Here is a 27,780-nt window from a genome sequence, read left to right on the forward strand (position 1 = left end):
CTTTTGTAATCACTTGGTGTACGTCGTCCGTTAACTTTTACTAAGATCTGCTGCTCTGACACTATTTGGTCAATTAGAACCAAAGTTTGCCACACTCATCATTGTGGTATCTTGTTTTAAAAAATGTGTTCGGTAATCCCGCATTACAACCAAAATGTCTGACAAGGTTCAGATAAGAACTGAGCGGTAAAATACAAGTATTGTCTATTATATTATTAACCGTTATATATAGAGAAAATCTGACGGGTCCAATATGTTCAAAATGTCACTATAACCCTACTGTTAAATATGACTAAAACTGTCAGACCATTCTACATAAGAGAGCTTTGAATGACGATTTGTATCCATATTGTTTAGTTTTTATGTGAAAACACAGAGATAAACTGTAAAAGCAGAACTTGTCCTGATTAGGCCATAAAAAGAATATGGTTGTTTGCCCTAACCCTACCTACCCAGAAAATAGCAGCCTACTCAAAATATTTTATTGTCCTGGTGTGAAATTTTTTTTCTTAATCAGATAGGCATGAAGACTAAAAAAAACATCTGACACTTCAATTTCTCTTTGACGAAAAAAAAAAAAGAAAAAGCCTACCTACCTACCCACTGTCTCTATCATTTTGTACGGTTTGGCAAACTAAAATATTTCTAAGTGTGGCCTTACACAGAGTCCTCTTGGGTGACAATTTTTAACCAATTTTTTATGTGTTTTGCGGAAACTATAGAAAGAAAGATTTTTATTTTTGTGATGCGTTTCTTCTGTTGTTTAATATATATGAAGCATAAACGATCAGCAGGACAAGAACTGCACTAAATTCTACATGACTGAAATCATCAGTTGACACATCATATGAGTTTACATGTATTGATCAAGAGATCAATAACATTCATATGCCTTTCGCCTACTATTGTTGTAATCTGCATCAAAACTTTTGCATGACATAATGTGTTTGTAAACATAACAATACTTTTCTGGACTTTTGTCCGGTATGGATATGAAAATACGAACGATCAACTGAAAATAGCCCGTCAAACATACAAAAAACAACCATGATATTCATTTAAACCAACTTTGAAGGTTATATTATTCTTCAACCATCTAAAGAAAATTTTATTGCAAAATAATTTTCATATGTGAAAGTTTCATCGCGACCAAAAATTGCCAAATGCGAAACCACGCTTCAAACTGTGTATAGTTACCTTAGTTTTATGCAAAAATACAAGGTGAGCGATACTAGCACATTGGAGCTTCTAGTTCATATACTTAAAGATTTTAACCAGTCATTATCTTAACCCGAAAAATCTCAATTTTAGCAGTCATGAATTAATCAAATTCTAATAATGTTAAACATGCATGAATGTTTATTAACTATTTCGACTAAATTATTATTGCAGTAAACTTTTCGACAGATTAAAAAAAAAACTTCAAGTAAAAACTTTATCATATCAGGGGAGATTACTCAGAACTTTAATTTTTTTTATAAGAATGAACAGTAAATGAACCTCTTTTGTTTAAATATAAAGCAAGAAAACGAGAAGGGGATCCCCTACTTGTTCTTTAATTTTATGTAAATACATTATAAAGGATTATCTTTTAAGATTCTATCATTTAGTTTTCTTTATATTTCCACAAACTTTTTTTTTCATGTATAATTCTGACAAATTTGACTATCTTGCATAACTTGTAGCTTGAAAAAATCAAGGTGACGCGTACTTTTTATAATATTTAAGAAAAAAACATGATATACTAGTAAACTACATTTAGGAAACGTATGGAAACATTCTATCGATTTTAATTTCGACCCCACCCAATCTAGCTTAAGGTTGTCTTGAGAATGTAATACTGATTCACATGTAATTTTTACAGGACTTTACCAACTAGTTAGTCTCCAAGATCAGTCTGCAAGGGATATCGCCAGCTTACTTCAGGAATCCATAGAAAAGTACATAGGAGCGACATCTAACAGATCTTATCAGTGGCGTCAGTCAGATCCAGTTGGAATTGTCTGGCTGAAGAAAGTTTGGTCTTACATCCAGCAATATGATTTGAATCATTTTAGTCATATGCATTTGATACCTGATTCTAGAACACAGGAGTTATACAAAATATCCACCGGCTTTCTTTTGAAGTCAAATGGATCATGTGATATCCCGTCTGATGTGTGTAATTGTTTGAGGTATTTTGATATTGTAATCCTTGATGAAATTCCCGCTGAAATTGAGGATCATAAGAACATTCGTAGCTTTGTATATCTACCAACCGTTGAAAATGTATTCAATACGTTAACCAATGTCCAGACATGGGGAAATATCGGTCAGTTTGTTAGCAAATTTAATTCCTCAGTTACAGAAACTGAAAGATCGCAATTTGTAGCATATATTTCGGACTATTCAAAGATGAGTAGTAGTTTAATCAGCCTTCTGTCTGACCTGAATCTGTTTAAAGAGAAGAATTCTCGTCAATTTGTGTCGATAAATAAAGTCAAGACGATTGCCGAATCCGATGATCTACCAGTACGGTACTTTAAGGAAACACTAGAGTGTTCTGACCCTTTATATAGAAATCTTGCAAAGCTACTGAAAGCTGAAATCATTGGCAAAGAAGATGTTATAGTTGAAATTCTTCAGAATCTGGAAAACAAATATGATCCCAACGACAGGAACACAGTGTTGGAATATGTACTAAACAATATGTCATTCTTTCATAAAAAGGAAGAAATGCTGGAAATAGCCAAAAACGTAGAGTTTGTATGCAACAAAATTAGTCAGATGAAAAAAGCATCAGAATTGTTTGATCCCGAGGATGACATTACTAGCCTGGTTATACTAGACGAAAACAGATTACCAGATACTCTGAACTTACCTATAAGTCTACAACTACTTCGAAAACTTGGTTTAAAATCATGGCGTTGTATTACACAGGAGGACATCCTTTCTTGTGCTAAGCACATACAGGAAAATTCAAAATGTTCAAACGAGAAACAACGTTCGGAAAAATTGTTACAACTTTTACATAAAGCAAGTGGGCTACTGAAGAGCAGTGTGGATGGCATACAACTGTCTCAACAACTTTTAAACATTGAATTTATTGCACCAAGTCCACGAAAAGATGATTTTCCAGTATCACTGCCTTGGTTAACTGAGACGTCAACCACTTTGTTTTATCGACCTTGCGATCTGATTAATAGTAAATATACTAGATTGGTAGGAAGTGTTAAACCCATTTTGAACACCAGTATAACTGACGATTTGGTAGACAGCTTGTGTTGGAACAAAGAACCGAATTGCACTGATGTGATCAATCAGTTACTTGTTATTACAAAAAGGTACGAAGATAGGAATAAACCAGAACTTCTCCCCGTTATAAACGACATCTACAAGTTTTTGTCTACTCGGTCTGAGCCAAACAATGCTTTTCAACATTTAACTTCTCAGAAATGGATTTGGACTGGAAATGGATTTGAATCATCAGATAAAGTTTATTTGCAGACTTATCCGAACGATATTTACCTGCTCCCGTATATGTACCCATTGCCTGCTGAGTTCCACGATCCAGTTTTATTACAGTTCTTTAGAACAATGAATTGTATAGAAGATCAAAATACAAGATTATTGATAAGAGTACAAACAATGATCCGAGAGAAATATAAAGGAGGTAGAGAAACCGTAGGGAGGGCAAAGACAGATCTTCAACTTGTTGTTAGCATTTTAAATATCTTGAAGGATGCAGATGAAACTGATATTGAATCTGTTTTGCTTCCAATTCAACAACGAGATGAATGCAAAGTTATATTGAAACCAGTAAAAGAATGTAGTTATTGTGAGGATGATGATGAAATATTTGGAGATGAAAGAGATTTTGTGCACCATATGGTACCTCGTGAAGCTATTGAAAAATTCGGTGTTCCGTCTGTAGGCGACACATTGCTTGAAGATGCAGAACTATTGGAAGAGTGGGGACAAAGTGAACCTCTGACTCGGAGAATTAAAACTCTACTTGATGCTTATAGAGATGGTCTGTCAGTTCCAAAAGAAATAATCCAAAACGCTGATGATGCTGGGGCAACAAAGGTGTGTTTCTTGTATGATGAACGTGATGGAGAAAAATATGGTCGAAAATTACTGGACAAAAATATGTTTGAATGCCAGGGACCATCGTTTTGGGCATATAATAATGCTAGATTTTCCACTGACGATTTGAAAAATATAACAAAACTTAATGGTGCAACAAAAGAAGCAGATACAACAAAGATCGGGAAATTTGGACTCGGATTTTGCTCTGTCTACAACTTAACAGATGTTCCAAGTTTTGTAACAGGAGATCAAATGGTAATATTTGATCCTCACTATGAGTATCTCGGAGAAGCATTGAGGCGCAAAAGGCAGCCGGGTTTGAAAATTGACTTCAGACGGAACAAAAAGATATTAGAAAGAAAATACTCTCAGTTTGAGCCATACAATGGAGTATTCGGTTGTAATTTAAATGTTGAGCAAGATGATATTTCATTTGATGGAACTCTATTTCGCTTGCCTCTAAGAACAAGAAAACAGTCAGGTGTCAGTGAAATAAGTAACGTACCATACGATCATAGGCAAATGATCAGTTTGATGAAAATATTGATGGAATCAGGAGGAAACCTTTTGTTGTTTACACAAAATGTTTCCCAAGTTGACTTCTATCATTTACCAAGGACCGAAAAAGATCCAAAAAATGCTACCCTTTTGTACACTGTACATAGGCATCCAGTACGCTCAATTGAAAGACCAATCAGCAGAGTGTCATCAGAAAGTACATTTTCAGTACTAAAATCTTTGGCAGAATGTCTTGAAAATAAGAAGAAAAAAAATGCAACAGAAATACCAGTAGTCCAAATGAGTATATTATTTCAAATATCAATAAAAACAAATGTCAAATTAACTGATTTCGAAATACAGGCGAGTTCGTCCACGACACCGTGGTTTGCAACATGGGCTACTGGCACTGAAAGAAGTAAAGATATGGCATTGGAATCATCTAAAAAAGGCGCCATACCATTGGCATGTATAGCTTGCCCGCTGCAAAAAATGGACAATGGGACCTTTAAGACGTTGAATCTAAAATACCTGCCAGATGGGTTTTACAGAAAAAGTCATATTTTTTGTTTCCTTCCTCTTCCAGTTGAAACAAACTACCCAGTTCATATAAATGGATCTTTTGCCGTTACTTCAGATCGTAGGAATATTGTGTATAAAGCTGTTGATGACAAAGATTCTTTTGATAACGATTGGAATGAGGCTTTAATGAACGATGCTGTATGTAATGCGTACATTTTACTTCTGGAAAACCTGCCTCACTATAACATCGATCAAAATGAACCATATTACAAACAATGGCCCTTGCAGTGTGGACAAGATACCAGCATTGGAGAGCTGCAGACGTCATTTTATCGGAGAGTTGCAGATATAAGAAAACCTACAAAAGTATTTCGAAGATCTAGCACCATTACTCACATTGGCCCGTGTCAATTTCTCGATCATGCAATTATGAAAACTGAGTTTGGAGAAGAAGCTTTTAGTGTCTGTGTAAAGCTACTAGAAGATGACAACACAAAAATGATGAAATTGCCAAAGGAGATTCAGGAATGTTTTATAGCTGCAGGATGTGCACAGGTGGTGGCGAAAAGAGTCATGAATAGAATAGATTTTTTTTCAAAGCTAGTATTCCCACATTTGAAAGATAATGTTTGGAATGAAAGAACAAAGGATATGCTTATGTTGTATGGCTTAGACAATGCCTCTGGGAAAATGAGTGATATGTTAAAAGAACACAGATGTATTCCTACAGCCCCCAACAGATTGTTAAGACGTCCGTCAGAACTTATAGACCGAAAAGGAGAGCTTAAAGGGCTTTTCAAAGACGAAGATGAGAGATTTGTTATTGATGACGAGAATATGTTCTGCAAGGATAGCCGACTAAAGACGTTGAATAAGTTGGGAATGGCAGCCGCAACACTTTCTGACGAGCTTCTCATTGACAGAGCAGTTTCAATACAGTCACTTGCTGGCATCTGTTCACATTGTGGATTAGATCGATGCATACAATTTGTTCAATATTTAAATAGAGAACTCTCTTCAATCGAAAAGAATGCAGACTTATTTAGAAAGCTTCAGTCGATACAGTTCCTACCAATTAAGATCAAATCAAATGACTGGCTTTGGTCATGGGGAGGTGACAAAGTTTCAAGGGAACAAGATTTGAAAGGAGTGAAATACATATGTAACACTGAAAATCACTACGTCAATTTTGAACTTCGATTTGAAAAACCACAATTACTGTATATGCACACGATTAGGGAACTTGTGTGTTCAATTCAACCAGTTTTAGATGAGAATTATTTTTCTATTGATATTGATCGCCAAAGTTTTATCAAGTTAGGTGTCCGACGACAAGTATCACCAATTCTTGCAATGGAAAATTTGTTAGCGATAAGTCAGAGTGGTTCTTGTGATGAGAATATGTCTGGTAGTTTGGAATTCTTAAACAGTACAGTGTATGCAATTTACAAGTTCATTAATGAGCAGTCCTTAAAACACCAGAATGACAAAAGCAAACTTTTACCAGAAATTGCTGAACGTTATAAAGAGGAACGTATATTACTTTTGAATGATATGTTTGTTAAACCAAGCCAAGTAGTAGTTCATAGTCCAGAAGATTGTAGTCCTCATTTCTACAGATTGAATTCAAACAAACTGAAGTCAATGAGAGGACTAATTGATATTCTGCAAATAGAGGAAATATGCTCCTCTGAACGAGTGTTGTCAGAACTTAAGTCCTACAAGAGTCGTTTTGGTGAGACAGAAATGACTGACGCTAATGTACAATTGTATGTACGGCTACTGAAGGTACTAGTTGAGGCAATAAAGATAGAAAATTTGGAAGCAAGTGAAGTAAAAGATCTTTACATTCCTGATACAACAGGAGTTCTGTATCCCATACATAGGGTTTGTATTGATGATAATGTCCGTTCAACTGCAAATATGAACTTTACACATGACAGTATATCACATGAAATATCGTTAGCCCTAGGAATCAGTACAAAGCGTCAATTCAAATTAGAAGAATGTTCGAAGGACCTTTTTTCACAAGACTTTGGTCAGCATGAGGAATTAATAACCAGAATAAAGCGAATTTTGACAGGATATCCATGCGATGCCGGAGTGCTGAAAGAATTACTTCAGAATGCAGACGATGCTAAAGCATCTGAAGTTCACATTGTACTTGATTTTAATAGTTATCCTACTGACGATTTGTTTGATGAGAAATGGAAACCCTTACAAGGACCAGCCATACTTGTTTACAACGATAGTTATTTCTCAGAGGCGGATCTAAAGGGGATTCAAAAACTTGGAATAGGAAGTAAAGTAGAAGACCCAACAAAGACTGGACAGTATGGGGTTGGATTCAATGCAGTTTACCATCTAACTGATGTACCGTCTTTCCTTACACGCGGAAAAGAAGTTGAAACAGGAGAAATACTTTGTGTGCTTGATCCACATTGTCAGTATATTTCTAAAGCTACAAGCAGAAATCCTGGAAGAAAATATATCAACACAACAACTTTGAGAGAAGACCACCCGAATGTCTTTAATTGTTATCATGATACTTTACTCATGACACAGAAAAAGAAAGGAAAAAGGAAAGCTCAGGGTACTATTTTTAGATTACCACTTAGATCATCGAAATTCACTGAAAGTTCTCAAATATCAAAGCGTGAAATTACCAGAGAGTTTGCATATGAAATATTACAGAATTTTAAGCATGAAATGTCGACCATGCTCCTATTTGTCAATAACGTTAAGACAATAAAATTTTCGGAAATATCTGACGGCGAGTTAGTAGAAATGTATTCAGTCAAGATGAATCTATCTAAGTTGGATGAAGACGATCGCCTGCAATTTTATGAAAAGATTGAACAAAATTCAAGCTTACTTCGTAAGAGCCGTACTCTTGATTGCCTTATTCCAGACGAAATAAATTACATTGCTGACATAAATGATAGTTCCGGGGTGAAGAGTAAATGGCTGATAGTTAGACGATTGGGGTTTTCACTGAACACACCTTGTCCACAGAGTATACAGAATGCGTACCAAAACGGAAATCTTGGTTTACTTCCACGAGGGGGCGTAGCTGTGCCAATACAAGAACATTACAAGAAGAATAGTATGACTTGTGGACGAATATTCTGCTTTTTGCCACTCCCACTTGAAACAGGTCTTCCAATTCACGTGAACGGGCATTTTGCATTAGAACACGAGGCTAGACGAAATTTGTGGACAGATGAAGAAGATGGGTACCGTTCAGCATGGAATAATCATTTGATAAATGACATAATAGCTCCATCTTACGCATTAGCTTTGCTGAAAATGAGAGATATTTTGGATATCCACACAGAAAGATCGTATAGAAAAAGTTCGTTAAACACGAAGCTTACTTTATTTCATAGCTATCTGCCAAATTACGAAGAAGCAAAGAATGATTATTTCCGTTTGCTTGTTTGCAGTTTTTACCGATGGATTTATATGCATGAAATTCCTCTTTTTCCCTTTATGACATCGGATGGCAAAGATGGTGCCTTAGTGCAATTTGTTCCGCTGTCATGTCGCAAAGCCGCATTCCCCTGTGTGTATAATATTTTTGAAGACCAGGAATCATTCAAAACAGCTGGCAATATAAGCACCGGAATATCAGATCGGATAAAAAACTTTAAATCTCAGAAAAAACCATCAAATAATCAATTTGATTTAGTACAGATATTTAAAAGGTTGGGAATCAAACTACTCAGTTTTCCGAAACACGTATTACGTGGTTTAAGAGAGGCCGAAATCGAAATTCAAGTAATATCACCTACCTTCGTTATTTCCTTCCTGAAGTCATACAACTCAACAGAGAATGGTTCTTGTCAGCTGAAGGCAGTAGACAAAATGGTTAATGAAACTGTTTTCCAGAACATAGTAAATGTGGAACACTGCATCAAATATTGTCAAGGCAGTGATACATTCAACGATGAAATGGAGAACTTACCGCTCTGTGTGACTGATGATGGATTTATTAGAACGTTCAAGCGTGAAAGACCTATATTTTGGTCGCGTTATAGCAGTATTGTTCCGGAATCAAACCACCGATTCCTCCACGTTGATCTTCATGATCTTTTTACACTACCTTTGCATGGTCTGGCAAAATTTGATTTACTTGCATTTGCTTCAGTTTTACCAAATACTATATCAGCGAGAAAATACAAAACACGTAACCTTGCAGTTTCCTGGAACCCTGAAAATGATAATGCTCCAAATAAGAACTGGCTGGAAAATGTTTGGACTTATATTGATTCTGTAACTGCTCAATCGTACATCATTGGTCCGCCGAATCCAGACGAATATGCAAAATTATTTAATCCACTTCTGTCCTGGTGTTTAGTTCCCTGTAGACAGTCAGATTGTTCTTCAAATGAAGGTAACAAAAATGATGTTCTATTTCCAATTTGCAGAGCTAGATATGTTTTAGATTTACAATCTTACAAAGGACCAATGGAAACTGCTTTGGAACGTCTTGCATTACCATGCCTTGATGAACATTTTATCTATAAACAGGATAGCATACTCTCCAAACTAGTGGTATCGACTGGAAATGCACACAGTCTATTGTGCTACCTTTATGAATACAGAAATGACATTAAAAATAGAACCGTTAGGTCTAAGGATAGTTTGGTGATACTGGAATTTATTTCTCAAAACTTAGACGAGATACTAAAAAACGCAAATGAAGACGATTTGCTGAGTAAAATAAAAGAAGTGCCGCTTCATGTCACAGTTAGTGGTCAGAAAGTTAGCTTGAATACAACTTCCAAAGTGCTTATACTAGATCAATATGTATCTAAAACCATTGTTACTGATGGAGTGAAGGATTGGGCATCAAAAACTGGAACAATATTGCTGAAGTCAACACAAAATTTGAAAAGTCTTTATATAAGGCTAGGATTCACAACAGAGAAATACGACGCTATAGATGTGTATACCAACTTTTTATTACCAAAGTTTGACTGTTTGCCACAAAAATACCATTTAAGTCATCTTCTATTTATACGAGACAAACTTTTGTCTGTATCTGCTGGACAGACCTTCAGCACAAAACAAGTCAAACTGATCTCAATTTTGAAAGAAACGGCATTTGTTCCAGCTACAGACGGGAAGATATTCAAAGCATCACATTTTATGAGCTCCTTTAATGCTGTAATGAAACTAATGTGTAGCCCTGATCAGTTTCCAGGTGCACCGTTCTCAAACATACAATGGAATGAATTCCTGAAAATTGCTGATATTCAATTCGAAGTTACCCCTAAAATGATTGTAGACTTTGCACACATAGTTGAACGTTTAGCAGAAAATGGAATCACTGAAGAGGTTAGGAATAAGTCGAAGACGGTCGTTGGTCATATCATGTCTCGTAAAAACGTAGCAACTGAATGTGTTTTACGGGATATAAGCACAATAAGATTTTTACTCCCATATAAAGCTGACGATTGGCAAAACAAAATATACAAACAGAAAGATATGAAGCTAATATGCTACCGTGATTCTGTACCTCAGTCTGCAGCTTATTTGGCATGGACTACATGTTCCATTCTTCCTCAAGAAGCTGACCCATGTCGAGACAGACAAAACCTAGACAAAAAACAAAAAGAAATACAGAGTCAGCTAGGTATTCACAATGAGCCACCAATTGATAGTGTAATGGAACATGTACAAAACATATGTAATGCATTATATGCAATGGCAGATTTAAATCTTATTGAGGATTCTCATGTAGGTTGCATCCAAGAAATGATGAAGAAAATTTACGAATGGCTCAAAAGTAAAATGAAAGAACATTCTGGTTGCCTGAAAAATCTCAGCAAAACACCAGTTGTTTTTATACCAGATTCAAAGATGTTTGTCACATGTGATAGGACTGTAAAATCTTTCGATCAAAAAAATGAAACTGAAATCAGACCATATCTTATGCGAGTTCCAGATGAATATGGAGAATTTTTCAAATTATTTCAGTTACTTGGTATGACAGCTAGTACGTCCGTCTGTAACTACGTAAGAGTACTCGAATATCTACAGTCGGAAGTTGGGGACGCACCTCTACACGTTAACGAGCTGAAAGTTGTACGAATGGCTTCTCAGCAACTACTTAAACATCTTTTGGATGTCAGCAGTGCTGATACAGAAACTTTGAAGAAGATGGATGCTCTGTTCTTGTTAACTCGCCAAGAAACACTGCAAAATGCAAAAACTCTTGTTCTTTCTGACAACAAGGACTTCGAAGAAAAGATTGGATCAGAAATCGGAATGCCATATGTTATGGACTTCAGTCAACTTGACATTTTTATCCAAGGAAGTATATCAGAAAGACTTAAAAAATTGCCAAAAAAGATGCAGCCTAACATTTTATCTGATACGATATCTAAAGAACTTACCGCCGACAATCTGGTTAGAGTACAAGATGGGCGAGGAAATGGGTTAAAAGATTTCTTTACGTCACATCAATTTACAGAAGGTGTTGTTAGAATATACGTTCATTACTGCAAGCAGCATCCTCAAGCAAACCAGATAAATATTACTCAGGAAACCGTCGAACAGCTAGTGAAGGGTATTAGATGTTTAAGAATAGTACAGGTAGAATCCATTATACTCAGATTAGTGTTTAATGGTAAAGCAGTTGGACAAAGCGAAAAATCATGTTTTTTCAAGATGAAGAGTGATGAAACGAATAATGAGCATGTTCTATATTGTGCTTTCAAAGAAAAGAGTCTACAACAATGGTTGGTCGACAATTATGATTCAGTAGGGCTAGCTTTAAAAAAATGCACTGACAATTGCTTTGAGGACACCAGTGGTCTTTTAATGAAGATCTTAACACGGATTGACAAACCAAGTAGCATATCAAAAGCATTGGACGAAGCTGGTGTACTAGAATACAGATTTGCTTGTAATACACATGAACATTTGTTTCCTCCAGCTGGTACCGTGGTCAATCAAAATCGACATAGTTTTCTTGACAGTAGCTTTACCGATTTTTCCATCGGAGAATATGTAGCTCTCTTAATAAGCGAAGAAACTGTAACGAACCGAAAATTTGTTCCTGCAGTTTACATTTACGCCATAATTGTAAAAAAGTTAGAAAGTGATACGTCAAATACTATTCTAGGAAACACACTTTGCATGTACGAGGTTGATGTCGGAAATGGAAATATAGAGAAAAGGAAAGCTTATGACTTATTCAAGTTTAATCGCAAAAATGCAGATGTTAACCAATTAAACGGACAAGAACCTAGTGAGTCAAAAGAACTTGTAGAATTTGTAGAGATTTCAGGTACACAAAATGATGAGCGATCTCTTGACGATATTTTAAAAGAAATTAAAGAGCAAGTCAAGGCAGCTTGGACACTACCTGAAGATGAAAGACGAAAGGTGATCAAAAGATTGTATAAAAAATGGCATCCTGATAAAAACCATGGTAAAGAAAAAATAGCAACAGAAGTATTCAAATATTTACGGAAGATTGTTCTGCAACTGGAAAGGGGAGAAGATATTGACAGTGACAAACGTTCAGATTCGTCAAGCTCCAGATCTAACTTTTACGAAAATTTCAGGAGTTATTATTCAAACGACAGAAGCAGATCAAATTTCTATTCGAATTTTAGACATTATTCAGATGACTCCGGTCGGTATGCAGGAAGTCACTCCACGTTTTGGTCAGATTTTAAACGATGGGAATATGATACATGGGAAGATAGTTATTACAGAAACAGTCAAGGGTATAGGTCAAGAGGAACAAGACAGCAAACAAGAGATGAAAAGGTGCCATCGGTAGCTGAAGCTAGACAGTGGATGCGACAAGCAAAAATGGATTTCACAGCTGCTGACCAATTTTTCCCACACGCAGTATCTGGACAACATTTTAATTGGATTTGCATTATGTGCTATCAGGTATTTATAATAAGTTTTCTAGAGATGTTCCGTCTTATAAAAAATGAAAATATTGTCTCTCAGTCGGTACCTCTAAACTAATTAACAAACTCGACAAGAATCTTTAAGACAAAGCTACTGTTATTCTCATTAATTTATTGTGTGTCAAAATGTCAATATAAAGCAGTTTACTAGATAGAATATTAGAGAAAAATTCCCATAGAAATCATTCTGACATCACTTGGCACTTTTCAACCAACAAAGCGTGATGAAACTTAAAAATGTTATAATGGTAAGGACTGTAATTTTCTTTTAGAAATAAGTTGGTATTTTATTAGCGGTAAGAGTAGTTACAGACCAATCAGAAATACATTCGGATGAATGATCTTCACAGTCCATTTTAGACCAGACAAACTCACCATGTACATAAACTTGCGTTCACTTGAGCTATAGTTAACGATTCACCTGATTTAAAGTTAAGGTCAAAATCAATATTTCGAAACTGACATGTATCGATAAAACTTGGTGAAATGGTGCATCTATATGCAAAAAAAGACGGAAGATATTAAGAGGGCAAAAGAAAACCGTCAGTAAAATAAACACGTACAAAGCAATGGACAAAAAAGACGAACATAAGAATAGTCCATGTTTCCCACCAAAAGCATGTGACCCCGACACGTTTCTGACTTTAGAGACATATAAAATACAGTATTCAACATTAGCGAACCTAAATTTCGTCGGCGGCGTCAGCATTTAAGTTCATTCAGTCTGCGGATAAAGTTTTGTCAGACATCAGTTACTTTGTCAGACCTTCATGGAATTTTATGAAATTTAAAAGAAGCATTTCTTAATGATAAAGAGATAATATTTAAAGAAAGATTTTGAAATTTATACTCATTTTTCAGTATTTTACTGATGGATAAACATACGTTTTTTGGGGAGTTAACTATAACATACAATCTGTGATTAAATCTTTTAGACGTTAATAACTTTGTTAAACCTTCTTCGAATGATATGAAACTTGGACAGATCAAGAAACAGCATCTTAAGATATTTGTTTAAACTCATAGCAGAATTCGCAGGCGAGACAAAACACAAAGTTCCGCGATACCCTTTATACGATTCGTTAATCTCACTTGTTGTACTGATAAAAATACATAGGAGAACATACAATAAAAAATCAGTACAGCAAAAAATGCGTAAGTTTACAAAGGTAAAACCTGTTGCATAAAAAAATTCAAAAATTACAAGCAAAAACAAATCCATAATAATAAAGTATTCAAAATTCTGCTGGGTGATACTGAAGGCTGAGTATATTGTCAGATCTACACATAACTTCATGGATTTTTGTTTAGTTTCAAAGTTCAGCTGATTACTCTAGTGGTAAAGCCTAAAATCCCAAACTCCATCAGCTGATAATCTTCCTTAAATAGTACTTATGTAACAACGACACAAATACAAATTTGAAACTTAATTTGTCACCATGCGCGAGAGAGAGTAATTCCAGTTACAGTCTGTTCTTAGTGAACCCAATAAAGGTCAAATTGCTTTTTATTCTATCTTTTTATAGTGTGTTGAAAAGGTATTGAAGGCCATGCACTACACAAAGGATTGCAACAACGTACCTAGTACACACGATTTGAATAAACTTATGTTTGGCCTTGATATGGAGCTTCAGACTAAGGTTAAACAATTTATGCTTTTGGTTGGACCACGTGATAGAACAATGTACCCAGAACGCATGAATATTCCGAAAATACCAGCAGATGTTTATACTAAGGAGACGGCAGAGTCCGCTCGAGATGTAACAAAGGAAATACTTGAGTTTGCTGCAGATTTATTACAACTTTAAAGGTAAAAAGTTACATATGAAATCTCTCATACTAGTACACTGTGTCCAAACTACCCCTGCAAACAATCATACCTTTAAGCTATCTGTTGGTGGTCTGTCACTGTATTGGGAGTTAGATATTTACGACTCAAAACATTTCTGTCGAGGGAGGTTTGGACACAGGGTAGTAATTGTTCCATTTAAATAATTGGTCTAGTTATGCTACTGTACATTTTGCATACGTCTTGTCTGTTTTGGATGTTAAATCCGAGACATGTTCTGAGATCATAACTATTGTACATGTTTATGGACGTGGAAGAACTCAAACAACAATTCTTTTGCGATATCAGTAACAGTAGTTGAATAGTATTTGTACGTACCGTACATAAAGTCACATTAGTATTTACTAATGTGACTTTGTATTTGCTCAGCAACAATTCACCGTACAAATACTAATGTGACTTAATATTTGCTCAGCAACAATTCACCGTACAAATACTAATGTAACTTTATATTTGCTCAGTAACAATTCACCGTACAAATACTAATGTAACTTCATATTTGCTCAGCAACAATTCACCGTACAAATACTAATGTGACTTTATATTTGCTCAGCAACAATTCACCGTACAAAAACTAATGTGACTTTATATTTGCTCAGCAACAATTCACCGTACAAATACTAATGTGACTTTATATTTGCTCAGCAACAATTCAACTACTGCTACTGGTAACTGGAACAAAATTCTTTTTATAATTAGATACAGGTTTCATGTTTGAACACGAGTTATGTCCCTCTATCAAACTAATGGTGTAATTTGAACTGTCGTATATATATATATATATCTATATACAAACAAGTCTAAATTGAAAACAACGTTCAAACCTATGATTGCGTTGGATAAAAACCGCAATTTTTATACGTGTGCATGCAAAACAAATTTCTTGGTAGAGGGGTCTAAATACAGCACAAACAGCTTTGATGTTTTAGGCAATAAAGTTACATAATTGTTGAAGAGCATATAGATAATTCTCTGAGAACTGACTTAAAATGAGAAAAGACATGAACCTGAACCTACTTCTATAATATTACTTAATAATCTATGTCATCTGTACCTACTTCTATAATGTTACTTAATAATCTATGTCATCTGTACCTACTTCTGTAATGTTACTTGATAATCTATGTCATCTGTACCTACTTCTATAATGTTACATACTAATCTATGTCACCTGTACCTACTTCTATAATGTTACTTAATAATCTATGTCATCTGTACCTACTTCTATAATGTTACTTACTAATCTATGTCATCTGTACCTACTTCTGTAATGTTACTTGATAATCTATGTCATCTGTACCTACTTCTATAATGTTACATACTAATCTATGTCACCTGTACCTACTTCTATAATGTTACTTAATAATCTATGTCATCTGTACCTACTTCTATAATGTTACATACTAATCTATGTCATCTGTACCTACTTCTATAATGTTACTTAATAATCTATGTCATCTGTACCTACTTCTATAATGTTACATAATAATCTATGTCATCTGTACCTACTTCTATAATGTTACTTAATAATCTATGTCATCTGTACCTACTTCTATAATGTTACTTGATAATCTATGTCATCTGTACCTACTTCTATAATGTTACTTAATAATCTTTGTCATCTGTACCTACTTCTATAATGTTACATACTAATCTATGTCATCTGTACCTACTTCTGTAATGTTACTTGATAATCTATGTCATCTGTACCTACTTCCATAATGTTACTAAATAATCTATGTCATCTGTACCTACTTCTATAATGTTACATACTAATCTATGTCACCTGTACCTACTTCTATAATGTTACTTAATAATCTATGTCATCTGTACCTACTTCTATAATGTTACTTACTAATCTATGTCATCTGTACCTACTTCTGTAATGTTACTTGATAATCTATGTCATCTGTACCTACTTCTATAATGTTACATACTAATCTATGTCACCTGTACCTACTTCTATAATGTTACTTAATAATCTATGTCATCTGTACCTACTTCTATAATGTTACATACTAATCTATGTCATCTGTACCTACTTCTATAATGTTACTTAATAATCTATGTCATCTGTACCTACTTCTATAATGTTACATAATAATCTATGTCATCTGTACCTACTTCTATAATGTTACTTAATAATCTATGTCATCTGTACCTACTTCTATAATGTTACTTGATAATCTATGTCATCTGTACCTAGTTCTATAATGTTACTTATTAATCTATGTCATATGTACCTACTTCTATAATGTTACATAATAATCTATGCTTCTATAATGTTACATAATAATCTGTCATCTGTACCTACTTCTATAATGTTACTTCATAATCTATGTCATCTGTACCTACTTCTGTAATGTTACTTGATAATCTATGTCATCTGTACCTACTTCTATAATGTTACATACTAATCTATGTCACCTGTACCTACTTCTATAATGTTACTTAATAATCTATGTCATCTGTACCTACTTCTATAATGTTACTTACTAATCTATGTCATCTGTACCTACTTCTGTAATGTTACTTGATAATCTATGTCATCTGTACCTACTTCTATAATGTTACTTAATAATCTATGTCATCTGTACCTACTTCTATAATGTTACTTTAATAATAATCTATGTCATCTGTACCTACTTCTATAATGTTACATAATAATCTGTCATCTGTACCTACTTCTATAATGTTACTTAATAATCTATGTCATCTGTACCTACTTCTATAATGTTACTTAATAATCTATGTCATCTGTACCTACTTCTATAATGTTACCTAATAATCTATGTCATCTGTACCTACTTCTATAATATTACTTAATAATCTATGTCATCTGTACCTACTTCTGTAATGTTACTTATTAATCTATGTCATATGTACCTACTTCTATAATGTTACATAATAATCTATGCTTCTATAATGTTACATAATAATCTGTCATCTGTACCTACTTCTATAATGTTACTTCATAATCTATGTCATCTGTACCTACTTCTTAAATGTTACTTAATAATCTATGTCATCTGTACCTACTTCTATAATGTTACTTTAATAATAATCTATGTCATCTGTACCTACTTCTTTAATGTTACTTAATAATCTTTGTCATCTGTACCTACTTCTATAATGTTACATAATAATCTATGTCATCTGTACCTACTTCTATAATGTTACTTAATAATCTATGTCATCTGTACCTACTTCTATAATGTTACTTAATAATCTATGTCATCTGTACCTACTTCTATAATGTTACTTAATAATCTATGTCATCTGTACCTACTTCTATAATGTTACTTTAATAATAATCTATGTCATCTGTACCTACTTCTTTAATGTTACTTAATAATCTATGTCATCTGTACCTACTTCTATAATGTTACTTAATAATCTATGTCATCTGTACCTACTTCTATAATGTTACTTTAATAATAATCTATGTCATCTGTACCTACTTCTTTAATGTTACTTAATAATCTTTGTCATCTGTACCTACTTCTATAATGTTACTTAATAATCTATGTCATCTGTACCTACTTCTATAATGTTACATAATAATCTATGTCATCTGTACCTACTTCTATAATGTTACTTAATAATCTATGTCATCTGTACCTACTTCTATAATGTTACTTTAATAATAATCTATGTCATCTGTACCTACTTCTATAATGTTACTTGATAATCTATGTCATCTGTACCTACTTCTATAATGTTACTTAATAATCTATGTCATCTGTACCTACTTCTATAATGTTACATACTAATCTATGTCATCTGTACCTACTTCTATAATGTTACTTAATAATCTATGTCATCTGTACCTACTTTTTTAATGTTACTTAATAATCTTTGTCATCTGTACCTACTTCTATAATGTTACATAATAATCTATGTCATCTGTACCTACTTCTATAATGTTACTTAATAATCTATGTCATCTGTACCTACTTCTGTAATGTTACTTAATAATCTATGTCATCTGTACCTACTTCTATAATGTTTCTTGATAATCTATGTCATCTGTACCTACTTCTATAATGTTACATAATAATCTATGTCATCTGTACCTACTTCTATAATGTTACTTAATAATCTATGTCATTTGTACCTACTTCTGTAATGTTACTTGATAATCTATGTCATCTGTACCTACTTCTATAATGTTACATACTAATCTATGTCACCTGTACCTACTTCTTTAATGTTACTTAATAATCTATGTCATCTGTACCTACTTCTATAATGTTACTTAATAATCTATGTCATCTGTACCTACTTCTGTAATGTTACTTGATAATCTATGTCATCTGTACCTACTTCTATAATGTTACATACTAATCTATGTCACCTGTACCTACTTCTTTAATGTTACTTAATAATCTATGTCATCTGTACCTACTTCTATAATGTTACTTAATAATCTATGTCATCTGTACCTACTTCTGTAATGTTACTTGATAATCTATGTCATCTGTACCTACTTCTATAATGTCACATACTAATCTATGTCACCTGTACTTACTTCTATAATGTTACTTAATAATCTATCTCATCTGTACCTACTTCTATAATGTTACTTAATAATCTATGTCATCTGTTCCTACTTCTATAATGTTACTTTAATAATAATCTATGTCATCTGTACCTACTTCTTTAATGTTACTTAATAATCTATGTCATCTGTACCTACTTCTATAATGTTACTTAATAATCTATGTCATCTGTACCTACTTCTATAATGTTACTTTAATAATAATCTATGTCATCTGTACCTACTTCTATAATGTTACATAATAATCTGTCATCTGTACCTACTTCTATAATGTTACTTAATAATCTATGTCATCTGTACCTACTTCTATAATGTTACTTAATAATCTATGTCATCTGTACCTACTTCTATAATGTTACCTAATAATCTATGTCATCTGTACCTACTTCTATAATATTACTTAATAATCTATGTCATCTGTACCTACTTCTGTAATGTTACTTAATAATCTTTGTCATCTGTACCTACTTCTATAATGTTACATACTAATCTATGTCATCTGTACCTACTTCTGTAATGTTACTTGATAATCTATGTCATCTGTACCTACTTCCATAATGTTACTAAATAATCTATGTCATCTGTACCTACTTCTATAATGTAACATAATCATCTATGTCATCTGTACCTACTTCTATAATGTTACTCAATAATCTATGTCATCTGTACCTACTTCTATAATGTTACTTTAATAATAATCTATGTCATCTGTACCTACTTCTTTAATGTTACATATTAATCTATGTCATCTGTACCTACTTCTATAATGTTACTTAATAATCTATGTCATTTGTACCTACTTCTATAATGTTACTTAATAATCTATGTCATCTGTAAATGCTAGTATATAATTTAAGGTGTAGAGTGGGTGGTGCATATTCGCCTTGGACACATTTTCGCCGTTTTGCTATTTTTTCTGTAAAATGTGTGTGCATTTACCCAATACTTGCCTAAATAGATGGTAAAGGCTGTTTGTAATGTTACAACTGTTGATATTCCTCTTTACCCCATTTCCAAGGTTATTCGCACATATTGAGAAATATGCAGGTGTTTTAAATGATTTTGGCAATTATGTAAGATTTATATGGCAATCATACGCAGTCTAAAAGTAAATATTTGTGAGAAAAATCGTATAGATATAAGAAGATGTGGTATGAGTGCCAATGAGACAACTCTCCATCCAAGTCAAAATTTATAAAAGTAAACCATTAAAGGTCACAGTACGGTCTTCAACACGGAGCCTTGGCTCACACAGAACAGTAAGCTATAAAGGGCCCCAAAAATTACTAGTGTAAAACCATTCAAACGGGAAAACCAACGGTCTAATCTATATAAAAAACGAGAAACACTTATGAACCACATCAACAAACGACAACTACTGAACATCAGGAATGATCTCTCAAGCTAATTCATGTAATTGCAAACATTCGTTTTTATAATATACCAGGATAATGAGGATGGTCATATCATACATTGCGGCGAAAATGTGTCCCCCATGGTACACGAACAACTTGATTTCCTCTTGAGTTTGCGTTCGTTTTTAGAACAACTAACCAATGTTTTGAAGATAATTTCTTTCTCAAACATTTTTTTCATATAGTTAAATTTCTGAAACCTTCATAAAAAGTTCCAAATATTCGAATGTAGGTCGGATGTAAGTGGAAATGAACGAATTATGCGGCGAATATGGGTCTCTCACTCTGTGGTATAATAATTATTATAGAATATCAGATGGCTTTCTTTAATAACTCGAAGCTTTTTAATGTTTTTACTTCAAGATATGTATATAAAAGCTGCATTTTTATATTTTATCTTAACTACTAACGTTATATTTTGCAGGTTTCTAAAGGTTTTTCAAAGATGAAAAAAATGGTTTTATTGGACATTCTAGAAACATACTGATATACTTTAAATATATGACATTCTGTTCTTGTTTGATTGTGTGATTTGTCTGGATTATTAGCATGAGAGAAGCAGAACAATTATCAATGGTAGCACTGATAGAAATGAATTGACTATGTATATTTTATCTGTAGCTTAACAGTATATAGGTATGCACTTGTGAATAATTATAGTTGGTAAATTAGATTTCAGTTGAATATATTATAGAAGATATCTATTTTCTAAATAAAAAAGGATATTAAGGAAATCGTTCATTGAAAAGACATTAGATTAATCTGTGATTTTTTTTTTATCTGGTATAGAATTTTTTTTAGTGAAATTTATGTTATAATTTTGTTATATGTTAATCTTAAATTACTTTATAAATGTATGATAGATAAATAATGTATTCTTAATTGAATTGTCATATTGAATGATTGAAGGAAATTAAAGTACATTAAACATATTGCATGAAGCTAAGCTCTTTTATACTAGCAATTCAAGATTTGCAATAAAAAGTTCTATGACATTATCTTTAATTTTTTTTTCAAAGGTTTTAATTTTCCATCACTTGTATGGATACTAGAATATTTTGTGTTTGAGATCATATTAAATATGTGTTTATGTTATAACTACTGACTGAGATCACATTAAATATGTGTTTAGGTTATTATGATTACTTACTGAGAGCACATTACATATGTGTTTAGGTTATTATGTTACTTACTGAGATCACATTTAAATATGTGTTTAGGTTATTATAATTACTTACTGAGATCACATTACATATGTGTTTAGGTTATTATGTTACTTACTGAGATCACATTTAAATATGTGTTTAGGTTGTAATAATTACTTACTGAGATCACATTACATATGTCTTTAGGTTATTATGTTACTTACTGAGATCACATTTAAATATGTGTTTAGGTTATTATAATTACTTACTGAGATCACATTACATATGTGTTTAGGTTATTATGTTACTTACTGAGATCACATTTAAATATGTGTTTAGGTTGTAATAATTACTTACTGAGATCACATTACATATGTGTTTAGGTTATTATAATTACTTACTGAGATCACATTACATATGTGTTTAGGTTGTAATAATTACTTACCGAGATCACATTACATATGTGTTTAGGTTATTATAATTACTTACTGAGATCACATTACATATGTGTTTAGCTTTTTATAATTACTTACTGAGATCACATCAAATATGTGTACAGATTGAGATCATTATTTAACACCTGTACAGAGTGTATTGATTTATATATATATATAACATTGTTTCAGGATCTTAATTTGTCCAAAAGTCTTTGTAAAATATAAATAAAATGAAATGTTGGATGTACATGAAAAAGACGGTAACCCAACGTCTTTTAAAAATAAATAAAAAAAGACGTCTAGAGGTCAACTTATGTGCTTAAAAATAAAAGACAGGTGTCTTTACAATTATGATTCAAGCTCTGTAATGGAAAATTTAAACTGTATCATTTGTATTTATAATATATGAAAGCCTGATGCACTTTATTCTTGTCTGTTATATTACATTATGTAGTTGATTGCGGTTGAAATATGTTTTCTTATTAAAAAATCTTTCATAAAATTGTACTTTTGACATATCCAAAACTGACAAAAATATGACAATATGTATTTTTAACAAGCTTTGATTTCTACCTGTGGCCTCCAATATTGAGTACAGATTCAAGTTGTGGGACGCTTAATTTATTGACTGGTCGATTGTTTTTCGATAAACGCCCACTGAGAAAGATTTCTTGCATATTCAAGAGAAGAACTATTAAACATATCCATTCTGTTTACATGTCGGTCTTATGTTGTATTGATACACCACTGTCCAATGCTAGGGCTCTTCAGTGACAATTTCGACAATTTTTTTCTATTTTGATCAATTATCTATACAATGCCAATATCAGAGGCGTATTTTTAGATGCCCCCTTTATAGCGCTACATATATGGTTAATGCACTCCTTACGTTGCCTTAGCGGCCCCTTACACTTTTTCAAAATCCTAGATCCGCAGCTGAATATGACCGCAACTATTGGTTAACGTCTTATCGGATTTAATGCCCTTAAAAATGACCATTATTGACTAATTGTTAGCTCATTTGGCATAAAAAGGGCATGTGATCTATTCCTGACACTTGTCATCAGTCGTCATAGTGTCAGGTCATCATTATCTCATTTTTATGGCCCCGCAACAAAGTTGTCGAGGCCATATAGTTTTACCCTTGTCCGTCATTCCGTCATTCTGTCATTCCGTCATTCTGTCATTCCGTCATTCTGTCATTCCGCCATTCCGTCATTCCGTCATTCCGCAACAAACCATTTTACGGCCTTTTTTTCTAAACGCCTTCAGATATTGGGCTGATTTTTGGTATGTGAGTTAACCATGATGAGTTACAGATCAAGTTTAAGTTTCGTTCCGCTCCGCTAATTTTTGCCGAAATTACAGGCTTTGGACTTTGATAAATTGTTGAAAATCAGTTATACGGACTTTTTTTTTCTAAACGCCTTTAGATATTTGACTGATTTTTGGTGTGTAAGTTAACCATGATGAGTTACAGATCAAGTTTAAGTTTAGTTCCGCTCTGCTGATTTTTGCCGGACTTTGATATATTGTTAAAAATCACTGTTATACGGACTCTTTTTCTAAACGCCTTTAGATATTGGGCTGATTTTTGGTATGTGAGTTAACCATGATGAGTTACAGATCAAGTTTAAGTTTAGTTCCGCTCCGTTGATTTTTGCCGAAATTAAGGGCTTTGGACTTTGATAAATTGTTGAAAATCACAGCTATACAGACTTTTTTTCTAAACGCCTTTAGATATTGGGCTGATTTTTGGTATGTAAGTTAACCATGATGAGTTACAGATCAAGTTTAAGTTTAGTTCCGCTCCGCTGAAATTAAGCGTTTAATTAAGACGTTGAAAATTGTTGAAAATCACAGTTATCAGGTTAAACGGACTTTTTTTCTATACGCCTTCAGATTTTGCGCAGATTTTTGATACGTGAGACTACCATGATGAGTTACAGATCAAGTTTATGTTTCGTTCCGCTATGCTGATTTCCATGTCGTTTCAACACATCTTGTTAGATCTGTAGTACATCCACTTCCTGTTTGCTGATAGTTTGAAATTTAATTACTCATTGATCAAGGAAATTTTTCATCAAACTACTATTGGTCATGAGAGCTTAATACTATCCATGCATGTTTGTGTCCACATGTGTTGTTGAAATTGCAGATTTTTCAACTTTTTGAGACGGGGTCATTCGTGTCTATCCGACACATCTAGTTTAAAATCTTCTCTGAAATTGTTATCAGTTTGATAAATTTTGCTAGATGATCGATCTAGAAACCCTAGGTCAAGTAGCTAGGATAAAAGGGATTGTAGTTCAATTGAAAGAATAGAATGGTGAATCGGTTTATATGTACATAAGTCGACATATTGACAGTTTCATTTTTACGTACACATCGACAGTTTGAAAGGTCGACATACCTGTATTGGCATTATTGGTAAACTTTCGACCTGTCGAAACCACTATAATAATTTTTTGGGTAAAAATTTAGTTTAATCATTTCTTTTCATAGTTTTTGTCAACTTACGACATTAAATTGTCAACTTTGTCAACCTGTCGACCTATCAACTTTCTACTTGTCAATTTTTACCACTATATCATGACATTATTTGATTTTATCGACTTACTTTACGTCAACTGTCGACCTGTGGAACTGTCAAACTGCAATTTGTTCTTGTATATCTTTATTGCCCCAAAATACACAAGCGTATCAATGTATTATAAAACCCGGAACTATAGGTGTTTCAACCGTGGTGAAAGACTTAACCGTGAGTTAAGATAAGATTAACAAACGTTGAAAGAAGATAAAGAAGATAATATTGATTGATTCCGAAAAAAAACCCAAATAATTATACACCTAATTATTTAGCAGCGATTATGACAGTTTGATTAACAAATGGGAACGTATGGAAAATACGAATAAAAACAAATATACATCGCTTGATCATCTCACTTATTATTCACGTGCTCCATGATTCTGTATTACGCGTTTATCAATAGGTAACGATTGGTTAACTTCGGCATCAACATTTAAAAGTCAATTAGCAGCCAAAGTTGTCGATCAACAAACACAAAATCACACGATTATACGTTATGGATTCGAACTAAATGTAAAACACGTGCACAGAGAACTTAGCTAAGAATATACATGTATGCATGCATGGGTTCAATAGCTTCCTTAACATTATAATAACCAGAAACTCTTTTTATATGACTTTAATAATTTACCAGCTACATATCTATTACGTTCATTGAAATATAAAACGTCACTATAGACACTGGCATAGTGAACGAGTTGGGAAATATATATACCGTAAGAAGAGACCAAAGGAATACCACCGTTCAAAATTGGAAAATCTGCTCTTTTGTCTTAAATTTCTTTTTTGATTTTCCCATGTGAAATTTAGATATCCAAATGTAGAAAAGGACAATTATTTATATTTAAAGGAAGTTCCCTTGGGTAAATTTTAGCAGTATAATTAGAGAATTCTTGATTATTTAAAGAAAAACATTATCAAGGTAAGTAAACGATGAGTGTTATCAAATTTATCAATTAAATGGAATTCAGATGCGGTATAGGTTTTGCTCATTGTTGAAGGCCGTATGGTGACCTATCGTTGTTAATTTCTATGTCATGTGGTCTCTTGTGGAGGGTTGTCTCATTGGCAATCATACCACATCTTCTTATTTTTATCTATATTGGGTTTGACTGAAAATTGATCAATTTTGGATTTCCCTATCAAGATCACACTGCATTTACCACCTTCAATGTCTATATTACACGATCATATGGTTATATTGAGTAATTCCATTTTCAATGATGGTGCTTTGGCGGAATTTAAATTTGGCTACTATCACTATTCTTCCGAACTTTTAGATTGTATAATAGTTCATGCTGTAAAAAGCCATACAGACAAAGAAATATTATTTCTTAACAGAAATAAATATCCAGAGAGACAGCACAGTCTACTAGAGTTAACAATAAATCCTGAAAATTAAATTTACAAATTTCAAAAGAATTATTCCGAATAAAGACAGATGTATAGTAACATTGTCCGGGACATGGAGGATACAATTCTACATCCCAGCAAGAAGCTCAAAACGATCATTTACCAACATTGTTTATATAACTTTATCATCTTATAAGACTATGCTCGAAGAACAATTACGAATTTCGAAAGATGCTTTACAAAAATAATTTTACATTCAGTGAGCTAAAAACTGACACCTCATATAAAATATAAACTTAAAGTTACATGTACAATAAAAAACATTATAATTACATTTAAAAAGTACAGCACCTACAATAAAATAAATAGCATTTAAAATAATTTTTTTACATAAAAAAACATAGCACTACAATTTTACCACGGACATAAACTTCTTTATTTTACTATTGATATAAAAATAAGGAGATGTGGTCAATGAGACAACTATCCACCAGAGTTCAAATAAGTGGATATAAGCAATTATAGGTCACAGTACGGCCTAAACCCAAACCGTATAGTCCCGACATGAAAAATGTGAAACAATTCAAACGAGAAAACTAACGGCATAATTTATAAAAAAAAAACCGCAATGTATGAAAACAAATATGACAGACACGAACCGACGACCACCACAGACTTGAGACAGGCCAATAAAGAATGTGGCGGGGTTAAACTTGAACATATTTCAGGACTTGATTGTGGTTTGTATTTAAACGATATGTTAACAGCTTATATATCCATAAAGAAATCTAGTCTTGTTTCTCGTTGATTATTTTTCTTTAAAAGTCAGGTAACAATTGATCTTAGATTTTATTGATGTATAGTTATACATAAAACTCTTCTGCTTGTCGCGTGAACTAATTCCGGACTTCATTTATTTTTGACCACCAATGCTCTTCGACCTCATTCTTAATTTGTCCTATAAACTTTTTGATTCGAGCGTCACTGATGAATCTTTTGTAGACGAAACGCGCGTCGTCGTACACTATTATAAGCCTGGTATCTTTGATGAGTTTTTTTTATATATTTTTTAATATTAAATATGTTTTGGATTGCCGAGAAGGCGAAAACATTTTTTTTCATGGAGTGTCTACATATTTACAATTTCATATTAGAAAATATCGCTTCTCCTCATAAGAAACGGTTTCCTCGATTCGCAATTTCCATAGACTGATTATTGTTTTAATAAATAAAGCATATTTCAATAACTTTGCTTTTTGTTTGTAAATGCATTATATGCCATCGACACTTCCTTACGTAAAACGTGACATACACTGAATACAAGGTACATTTGGTGCATTTTACATATCGATATTGTACATTGTACCTGTGGTCTTATCAAAATAACTTACTTTTCTGT

General features: G+C 33.1%; 1 protein-coding gene across 35 annotated transcripts in view; it reads left to right on the forward strand.

Moving 5' to 3' along the window:
* Positions 1–22,940, forward strand: part of LOC127734280 (sacsin-like) — a 41,668-nt gene extending 18,728 nt beyond the window's left edge. Inside the window, exons 7-12 of one of the 35 annotated variants that reach the window (XM_052244085.1) lie at positions 1,865–13,008; positions 14,558–14,841; positions 21,281–22,208; positions 22,253–22,296; positions 22,341–22,428; positions 22,473–22,940. In XM_052244085.1, the coding sequence (XP_052100045.1) occupies positions 1,865–13,008; positions 14,558–14,839 (11,426 nt within the window). In that variant the 3' untranslated portion in view covers positions 14,840–14,841; positions 21,281–22,208; positions 22,253–22,296; positions 22,341–22,428; positions 22,473–22,940. Of the gene's footprint in view, positions 1–1,864; positions 13,009–14,557; positions 14,842–21,280 lie in introns of all 35 variants that reach the window. The other 34 variants (XM_052244086.1, XM_052244087.1, XM_052244091.1 and 31 more) reach the window with 34 other exon arrangements.
* Positions 22,941–27,780: the final 4,840 nt, after the last annotated feature.

The sequence above is a fragment of the Mytilus californianus genome, unplaced genomic scaffold (assembly GCF_021869535.1).
Source record: "Mytilus californianus isolate M0D057914Y unplaced genomic scaffold, xbMytCali1.0.p SCAF_3, whole genome shotgun sequence".
Classification (NCBI taxonomy): Eukaryota; Metazoa; Mollusca; class Bivalvia; order Mytilida; family Mytilidae; genus Mytilus; species Mytilus californianus.